Source organism: Vicia villosa, unplaced genomic scaffold (genome assembly GCF_029867415.1).
Source record: "Vicia villosa cultivar HV-30 ecotype Madison, WI unplaced genomic scaffold, Vvil1.0 ctg.000505F_1_1, whole genome shotgun sequence".
NCBI lineage: Eukaryota > Viridiplantae > Streptophyta > Magnoliopsida > Fabales > Fabaceae > Vicia > Vicia villosa.
The window spans coordinates 33581-44220 of record NW_026705240.1 but is presented as its reverse complement, the minus strand read 5'-3'; the positions used below and the strand labels follow the sequence as shown (position 1 = coordinate 44220).

General features: G+C 34.5%; 1 protein-coding gene across 1 annotated transcript; it reads right to left on the bottom strand.

Moving 5' to 3' along the window:
- Nucleotides 1-1598: 1598 nt before the first annotated feature.
- Nucleotides 1599-7093, bottom strand: LOC131629027 (26S proteasome regulatory subunit 6B homolog). The gene is made up of 6 exons (XM_058899823.1): nt 6490-7093; nt 5613-5843; nt 2952-3110; nt 2605-2757; nt 2311-2394; nt 1599-1907 (listed from the first exon to the last, which is right to left on the bottom strand). Exons 1-6 carry the CDS (start codon nt 6982-6984, stop codon nt 1773-1775), a joined length of 1257 nt encoding a protein of 418 aa, XP_058755806.1. The 5' UTR covers nt 6985-7093; the 3' UTR covers nt 1599-1772.
- Nucleotides 7094-10640: the final 3547 nt, after the last annotated feature.

Below are 10640 nucleotides of genomic sequence, written 5' to 3'. Positions count from 1 at the left end.
GTATTCATGGATATCATTCAAAATAGTCCTTTTCACCCTAAATATAAACATGGTGTTTCTTATTTGGATTGATGTATTTGTCTAGTAAATTCTTTATTTTTTATTTGGATTAAAGTAGCCTTTCTAGTCTAGTCTGATATATTTGTGCTAGAAAACTATCAGAATCCTACGTGTGACTTACATCCTGGGTAGATAGAGCGTAGAGTTCAGAGTGAGTTGCCCGAATCTCTCGCTAGCGGGTTTGACCACGTGCTCTTCAGTAGGTCTGTTCGACCACAACTTTCATAACGGCTATCGCATGTGGTTATTGGGCCTGGGACAAAACTGGGTCTGTTCGACCACAACTTTCATAACGGCTATCGCATGTGGTTATTGGGCCTGGGACAAAACTGGGTCTGTTCGTCCACAACTTTCATAACGGCTATCGCATGTGGTTATTGGGCCTGGGACAAAACTGGATCTGTTCGACCACAACTTATGGATTGAGCCTGTTCGGCTCGAACACAAATGTTGGGCCTGATCGGCCCAAATCAGAACAACAACTATTAAAATTTATTTTATTTTACCTATCGTCTAATCTAATGTGTATGCACAACTATTAAAATTTATTTTATTTTACCTATCGTAACCAACCTATCGCAGTTATTTATAATATGTTTACATAAGAATTAAAGATATTAACATCCTAGCAAAAGTGTGATCAGCAACTGATGCGGACATAAAATCACATAAATTCATAACTTGTTGTCTCGCAAAAAAATGGGTGAGAGACGGACGGATATTGCAACTCTAATGCCAAAGAATTACAAAAATTAATGTTAATATCTTTGTCAGCAAAAACTCACGAAAAACTAAATGAAGCAAAAACTCACAACAACAAAAAACTAAGTGAAATAAAACGGAAACATTTGAAAATTCAAACCTAAAATTTCAATTCGTCCTGTAAAAAAGTGTAGGTATGTCTGGCGGACATGTACCATCTTTCTACCCTGATGAGAAACTCATTAAATAGAACTGGATTCTTAGCATACAAGTTTTTTTACTACATTATAGACTCGATATTTTCTCCAAGTGAAGCTATTTGCAATCCATAGATGCCTTTACATCCCAAAGTACTTGGACTTTAACTTTACGACACATACTCATCTCTCATCTCATTGCATCAACCTCATAAAGCCACCAAGAAACAAATATCACAAATGCATTGCTCAAATTCAAGACAGTTAAGAATGTGCTACTAAAGAACGTTCATTTCAAAATCACACACTCCATCCACTAAAGAAACCAAAGAAAACCTTATTTTATGAAGAAATCTGAAGTTACTTTTAACCAGTCCATAATAATATTGAAAAAGAAAACCAGTCCATAATATTTAAAAGAAAAGCTCCATAAAAATAAAAATATAATTGAAAAAATTACCATCTTGAAAAATTATTATAAGCAGTAAAATCTAGTTCATAATATAATATTTTCCTATTTTGATCTGAATAATTTAACATCAGTTTCAGCCGAGCACTAGTCATGCATGTTTTAATAGAAATTGCCCAGACTTGATTCCCAGAGCCTAAAAGCTCAGTAACTGATCAAACATATCCAGCTGACACAGTAAGTTAAAGAATTCCATTGCATAATATAATGAAAAGTATGCAAGATTCATAAACAAATTATCATTTCTTTTGAACATAGATGACCCACAATTACTCTAGAAATTTATCCTTTAATTATATTCTGAACCGTGCACATACACAAACAAATCAGAAAAACCCTCATCATCACTTGTAAAATTCAAAGTCAGTGTCGGGTTTCTTCACGTTGGTCCTATAACCTTTCTCGAAGTCCTTTGGCAGTATGACATATCTATTCTTACGAACAGCGTGCATTCCCGCTTCTTGACAAATAGCAGATATCTGCAGCACCAACAATCAACAAATAATTAAAGCAGACATCTTTCTAAAAGTTGTTATTGACTTTTTTCTCGAAACTAAATTTTAAGTGATAGAATTGCAACTTAACTTTGCACGCATAAAATTACACATCTAAGCAATCTAATGTTTCCTTATTTTATAGCACAAACAATATTTTCATTCACTGTGTAACATTTTAAGCTTAGAAAAACAAGTTCTCCACAGCATAATCCTTCTCACAGTTACAACAAATCATCTGAAAATTGTGACGACAGATTCTAAAACATTTTAAGCTTGGATTGTAGATGATGTGATGGTTAGGCAAATCATCCACAATCCTAAAACTAATAAAAAGTATGGTTTACATAAAATAATAAATCTGGAACATTATAAGATATGAACAAACCTCAGCAGCACTAATTTTGTCAGGACGGGAAACATAATCCTCCAAGTCTACCTCGTCACTTAAATTCATTTTGGCCGTGCATACCTGTTATAAGTTACATGTGAACCATCAAAATATAGGCTAGAAAAGCAACTGAAAATAACCTATTAGTTCAAAATAAAGGAGGTGGAATTTATAAAAACTGACTGAAATCACTCACTCATGAAACATTAAATGACCTATTCTTGACTATAATCATGGACAAAAAACATAATATAAAGAATTATAACATATATAGAAATGTAAAAGACATGCCTGAAATACAAGCCTCTTTTGGCGTCTGTCAGGCAATGGGAACTCAATTTTGCGATCAAGTCTTCCAGGACGCAAGAGGGCGGGATCCAAAGTGTCTGCCCGATTGGTTGCCATTATAACTTTAACATTCACTGTCTGGTCAAAACCGTCCATCTGTTGAAAAATCCAAAGGTAAAAAACCGGAGCATTAGAGAATATTTAAAACAAATGATGAAGTGAAGCCAAATCAAAGAGTTGGAGGTTAAGAGGTGAGAGAATTAAAATTAATGTTGATCACCAGAACCCACTACAAGTAATGCACTACACATTCAAAGAGAGAATCTTAGAAATATATTTCATAGAGACACCTGATTCAAAAGTTCCATCAGGATACGTTGTACTTCTCTATCAGCTCCAGTTTGGGCATCAAACCTAGCGGTAGCTATCGCATCAACCTCATCAATAAATATAATGGCAGGGGCATTCTCTTTTGCAAGACGAAATACATCACGAACCATCCTTGGGCCCTGAAACAGAAGATTAGAAGATGCAGTAAATTCTTGCTGCAAAATTAAATTCTACTTCTATGAAAATAATATGAATCTTGAAACTCTCGGGAAGCTTCAGGAAGGGTAGTTGTAATCATGGACAGTAAACAACAACATACTAATGAAATCCTGTTGAAAAATCCAAATAAGTTTTCAAATTCAAAGTCCTGGATAATAGGGTACTAGATAAAATATATGTAGATAATCGAAAATAGTGATTCGGTAAGTGTACTTTCCCTTTTTAGGGATGTAGATAATCAGAAAACTGCTTCTAATTATCATAATATGGCATTGGGGCAGAAACTCAAAGGAAATGATATAATAGAACATCACGACTTGGCTAACTAACCGTCTAACAGCTGAGACTGAGAGTAGCTGTAACTCATGAACCGCAACCGCAAGAGAAAGATGCACACTCGTTTTTGAGACACCAATGATTCTCCTAACAAAGGCTAACACTATATCTTAGATAGCATAGAGATTCTCTAAAACTGATTTATGTTTTGAATATTCTATAGGAGAGGACTACCTAACCTAATTTCTTGTATCAACTTAAATACAAATTACCTTTCAAGTTGGTATTATTAGTAGTTTTGCACCAAAACTATAGTTATGCATGTTGATGCTAGTTCTGGACTCTCTACTCCAGAGATCAACACTAGATAAGCCCTTCCACATCACAAACAAGATTACCCCAAGAACTAAAACTGATTGAGAGTCAGTTAAGATCACTTGAATAGGATGGATTCTTTTTTGGTGGTCTTGATCTATATTTATGTGCATCTAGTGTAGAAGAAAGATGGATTATCTGACAGGTGACAAATGAATCTGATATAGACCAATGGTATGTAGTGTGGGATGCACAAAAGCCCCTGACCTGATAATGACATGGCTAGTGAACCCGATGGATGGGGACATTGGCTCTAAATATACGTGCAATGATACAGTTAAGAATTTTGGGATAATGTCCTATTTGGCATCTAGTAGCCCTAGCCTCTTTGTTTAGTCAAATGGATCTACACAAAACCTTTGGAATTCAAAAGATATTTGTGACTGGGTCTCTATACATTAACTAGGTATGAAGAATGCATTTCTGAATGAAGAATTGAATGATGTGTTTATGAGCCTCAACTTGGGTTTGAAAATAAATTAGATGAAGACAAAGTCTGCAATTTTAGGAATTTTATGTGGATAAAAACATTCTCCCAGAGCATGGTAAGAAAGGTTTTGGGCACTGGCGAAGAGTCAAACTCAATACATCCAAAGCAAGGCTACTCACACTAATTCTATTAACACTAAGCCAATGATGACAATGCAGCACTAATTGTCTGTGCATAACAATAAATTGACAAACAATGATGACGCTAAACCCACAAGCTTGAAGGAGAAGCTAGAAGGTGTATTGAAAATAAAGATTTGGGTCACCTTAAACATTCTCGAATAGAATATGCCAGATCTAAAAGGGATGTTGACAAACTAGAGCAGGAATGAAATAAACTTCCTAAACTGGGCTGTTCAAGTGTGAAGCAGCAGAACCTCCCGCTGAGCCTAATACAAAGATGCAACCAGCAAAGACTGAGGAAGTGATAGAAACAGAAAGATATTTTTTCATTGTATTTTTTGCAATAAGCTTGATAAATCAATTTATGCATTCAACACTTTATGAATATCCAAAAGAGTATCGGGAAGACAATCCCTATCCCAGTATAATAACTCGGGACATTTAAAAAATAAGCCTCAAAGATGCAGATTGGGCTCGCATTACCATTGAGAGGATGTGGACTTCAGGTCATTGCTCATTCATGGTCCATGGAATAGGGGAAATTATGTGATTGTTGATTGATTGAAAAGCTACTAAAAGAATTATGGGCTGGCAACTCTATACCTATGAAAGAAAGCTGCAACAAGACAGCAATCTCCATTGCATTGCTAGCAAGCCTATTCTTAAAAACTACACAAATTGTGTAAATTCATTGAAGAGAATAGAAAACAAACAGATCTGCACATTCTAGGTTTTTCGCAACAGAGCAGGTTGGAAATTTCAAATACACAGCTATAGACAATAGGGTTTGGATAACATAAATGTTGGCAATAGAAAAAAGTAACAAGTATATTTTCCTATTTTCCAGAAATGTAGATAAAGAAATAACTATTTTTAAATTATTTTTTATGTCTTCTATAAAAGAGGATTTCTTATGCTAACTTTCTTTGCTATAGAAAACTATTTTCAAATTATTTCTTATGTCTTCTATAAGAGAGGATTTCTTATGCTAAATTTCTTTAATAGATTATAATGCAAAATTTCTTTCAAGTAAACCTCCTAATAATATATGAGAAACCATTTTGGAACAGAATAAAAATTCAAAAAAGTATTGAAAATTAAGAATCTGAATCCCATGATCTTCAAAAGCAAACAAATAGAGCTGAGTAAGTTACAACATTGTTAACATTATTTCAAATGCAAATGACACAAATTCATACCTCACCAAGATACTTCTGCACAAACTCAGAACCCACAACCCTGATGAAAGCAGCAGTGGTACTATTAGCAACAGCTTTGGCAAGCATTGTTTTACCGGTTCCAGGGGGTCCATATAGTAAGACACCTCGGGGAGGATCAATACCAATTTGTTTGTATAGATCGTGATGTGTGAGAGGTAACTCTACAGCCTCGCGAATTTCCTGCTTCTGGATATCACATCCTCCAATATCCTAAATAAGATCAAAACCATATCAAGGGAGAATGGTCAGGCCACATTAAAATATAGTTTAAGAGGACAACAGTTCATATTAAACATAAATCGGACTGCCAGATAATAACTTCATTGTAAACTCTAGTATTTCTCATTTAACACCATCTCATTGTTCAGAAGATTTAAGTTCTCTCCCATACATGATGACATATACTTTCGGTTTAATGTAACTGCCCTATCCCTTAGAATCAATAATCTAGCATGCATTTTGAACTATATTTGTTACATCAGGCATCAGAGTCCATTATTACAAAGCTAAATAGACACTCGAACTTTCCCAAATAAACTCGACACTTTTCAATGTCATGCACACTGTTAAGGGTATCTCTCTGGGACATTTCTGACTTAACATATATAAATATTCAATTTGTGTGTCCAATTTTTCTTAAAAAAGAAACAAAGACACTTCAGTGAATGTAATGAATGATGGTTTAATTTTTAGAGTAAGCCCAAACAGTTGTAAATTTAATTTTCATGGTAACTAAACCTAATAACCAACTCGCAATCCAAATTAAAAATTTACATACAAAAACCCTAGATTATGTAATTCTATCAAAAAAATGACCGTAATTCAAAACCAATTGCGTAATTGTTAACGAACTAACATTGTAAGAGACATCAGGCTTCTCAGACTGGCTAAGAAGTGAGATACTAGAATCAGCCTCCGGCGGAAGAACATCAACAAGTGCATTTGAATGTCGGTGAAGCGCAACGGAAGCAGAAGGCTTAAGAAGTTCACGGTTGATAGTACTGAGAATCCTCACATAGTAGTTAGATCCAGTAGTTGATCCAACGATACCGTTGTTCTGATCAACCATCTCCATGAATTGACCGATAACGAGTGGAACCGATTGGATCCTCTTAACCTCTTCTTGCGCTCGGAGAAGCTCTCGTTTCAGATTCTTCTGTTCGTCTTTTACGTACTCCTCTTGGATGTCGATGAACTCGAGTTGTCGTTGTAGGGATTTGAGGCGGCTGTAGAGGTCATCTTCGTCGGAGGCTGAGTCTCCGCCGTAAAGGTAGTCGGATTTTGATGATTGAAGGGATGGTGGCGGTTCTGAAACGGGTTTTGGGTCTAGAACCATGGCGGAGGATCCCATTGTTGTGGATGGAGTGGAGAGAAAGGTAGAGAATTTGGGGAATAGGGTTTGGGTGTTGGAGTGGAATTGGGATTGCTTTTAGCTGAAGTATATGAAATGAGGTGAGGTGGCTTCTTTTTTTTTTTAAACGAATAGATTAAATCTATGGAACTTTTTTTTACTTATAAACACATTGATGTTGAAAGATATACCACCAATATTTTAAAAATTAAATCCCTAATTAAATGGGCGATGGTACTAGATTATTGGTTTATTGTTGGAACTAATGTGTTATAGTGGAATTGTACGATTAAATCGGATTAATCGAATAATAGTTGTATAAATTGGTATCTATAACAAAATTATATATTTATTAAATCGGTCAAACCGGATAATTAGGTATCTAAAAAATATAACAACACCTACACAATTTCAAAATATCATAATTTCATATCTTTATTCTTTAAATTTAAATTCTAAACATAATTATCATTCATAACAAAATAATATAAAATACAAATTTAAATAAATTTTGAATCAGATTTAATTACAAATAAAAATTATTCTAAATAAGTTTTGAATAAATTATAATTATATTTTAATTTTAATTGTTTAAAAGAAATTATCAAAACGGTGTCCTTTTGTCCGAGAAAAAAAAAACATCTATTGAACTGTCGGTTTTTCAAAATTGCTCGTTTATCAATTTATATCGGTTTTAGTCGGTTTCCACCCGTTCAATAGCATATGTGGTCCAATAGTTAGACGAGATCGATGACTCCTCCAATTTCTAATTTGATTAATCCGACCGGCCAATTCGATCCAATTTTTAAAATACTATATACCCCAAATTAACAAATAGTTATTTAAATCAAATAATTTTATTTCTTTGTAAAGGGAAAATATTATAACATTTCATTAATGGAATGTCCTCGATATAATTGATATCTTTATCAAAATTTAGACACCAAATAAAGATAGATGAAGATATGGTTGTATTAACAATGGATTGTCTAGCAACTATAACGCTATAGTTGTATCTACATTGACTAAGATGGATGAATGTTATTAGAATTTAGTACATGACAATATTCTTAATATTCTTTTGTCTCTCTTTCTTTTCCATTTAATTTTAGGTTTTTTATTTTTCGATTTTTTGCATTTGTGCTTATTGTCATTGTTAATTCTTTGTTATGATTGGCATTATGTTTGGTAAAACTAACTTATGGGAACATGTTGAACAAGATGTTCTATTCACTTCAATTGAAGAAGACATGTCGAGAAAGATGTCCTATTCAGGGTCCATTGACATCGTGTCTGTTAAGTTACAGTCGGATTTGTTGAAGTCGGTTTTATGTACAGGTGCAGAATATTTTGGAATATTATGCAATCCTATATGGCGCTTAATTTAGGGATAAGATATTGTCTCTATTTTCAAGATATTTGATTGGTTTCTAAATATAGAGAATATTTAGGAAACTAATGATTGAAGCCCTATCTTCATGGAGAAGATTGAGGAATATTTTATGGATCCCTTGCTGTGATTTGAAGCTCAAGTTCAGTCCAGAAGATTGTTTTAAGAAGCAAGCATCAAACTTAGTATTATGTGGAACTTATATTGTAGTTTGTGTAGTCTTGTCTATTGTGAGTCTCTCTAATATCATCATGATAGAAGAGTTTGGTGTTTTCATTGAGTTGTAAGTTATGTGTTCATTCACAAGCTTTTAAGCAATGAGTGACTGTGTTTTAGAAGTGTGTTTTCTAATATTTGTAATTGATCATCATGATTGTGATTGAGGGGGATTGAGGAGGGTCTCACACCTAGGTGAGTCTTAGGTAGAAGTTAGCACAGGTAGTGGTTAAGTGAGATGGGTGTAAACCAGAGGTTGTTTACGTGTGAGTCGGAGGTTGTTTGCATAGTACTTCAAATAGATAATATCATAGTGGATTTATCCCTGGCTTGGTAGCCCCATAGTAGGTATTGTTGATACGAATTGGGTGAACAATTACTTGTGTTCTTCATAATTTCTACACTTCTCTTTTGTATACCTTGTCATTGTGAGTTGGTTAGAGATCATAGTCCTCAAAATCTCTTAGGACATCTATGATCCAAACACCAGAATTTCAATTGGTATCAGAGCAGGCATTCAACTCTGACTCTAGGTGAGATTCAGGGAAGATACTTTCTGGTACAATGGACAAGGAAGGAGAAGGGTTTTTGAATAGATCATCTATTATTGATGGAACCAACTATGACTATTGGAAAGCTCGCATGATGACTTTCATTAAGTGATCAGGAGGCGGACTAGGATGAAAAAGATGATAAAGAAGCTCTGGGAAAATCCAAAGCATTAAATGCTCTATTAAATGGAATGTACAAGAACATCTTCAGACTCGTAAATGGTTATACTTTTCCCAAAGATGCTTGGGAAATCTTGAAGACTACGCATGAAGGAACCTCTAAGGTAAAGATGTCCAGACTTCAACTTCTTACCACTAAGTTTGAAAACTTAAGAATGAAAGAAGATGAGAGTATTCATGACTTCCACGTGAATATTATTGACATTGCTAATGCCTCTGTTGCACTTAGAGAGAAGATATGTGATGCCAAGCTGGTCAGAAAAATTCTCAGGGTCCGTATGTAAGAAGTTTGACATGGAGGTCACTACTATTGAGGAAGCCCAAGATATTGACACCATGAAGTTTGATGACCTTATGGGATCTCTTCAAACCTTTGAGTTGGGACTTAGTGAAAAGTCTGATAAGAAGAAGAGTGAAGCGTTTGGGTCTAGTAATGAAATTTCATAAGAAAAAGTTGAAGATATATTTGAAGACCTAGTGCTACTTGGTAGACAATTTAACAAAGTGTTTAAAAAGATGGACTGGAAGTTGAGACCTGATGTCAAGATTAAGTCTTTTGACATCATCAGAAATTAGAATGATGATAAAAGGTTAAAGTCTGAAGAACAGTCCTACCTAGGAAAAGGATTACAATGTCATAAGTATGAAGGGTATGGACACATAAAGGTTTAATGTCATTGTCATACCCCAAAATTTGCCCAACATATTTATTCATATTTCAGTCCATCTGACTTTCAAATGCTCAAAGACACACAAGAAGAAAGCACGCAGTCTCTCTCATAAACAACAACCGCTAAATTAGGGTTTCTGATTTAATCAAGGAATTTGAACTTCTGATATCTCAAGTGGATTCCATGATCTCTCATATGATTCAAAGTGCCCTCATGCCAACTTTCAAGCTCTGATTCAAAAGATTGCTCACTCAATGACCCAAGCGATCAATAATCGACTAGTTAACCTAAAAGTCAAACTATGGTCAAATCACAGTCAAAGCTCCTGATTTTTGGTCAAAATCCTCATTATGAAGTATCATTCATCATTCGATCAAGGAGTGATCATGATGCATCAAAGAAAGCTCCGAAATCATCAAAAACCTAAGTTTCTAAATTAGGGTTTTTAAGGAGAAAGTCAACCCAACTTTGACCAGACATAAATATCACATGGAACATCATAAATTTCCCATCCAAAGCTCAATTTGAAGGAAATTAAATTCTCTACAACTTTGTCTCTCACATGCCAAGGCTAAAAATGCACCATTTGAGAGATATGAGCCAAAATATTACGAGTCATTTCAAAAGTCAACCAAAAGTCATCTTTTT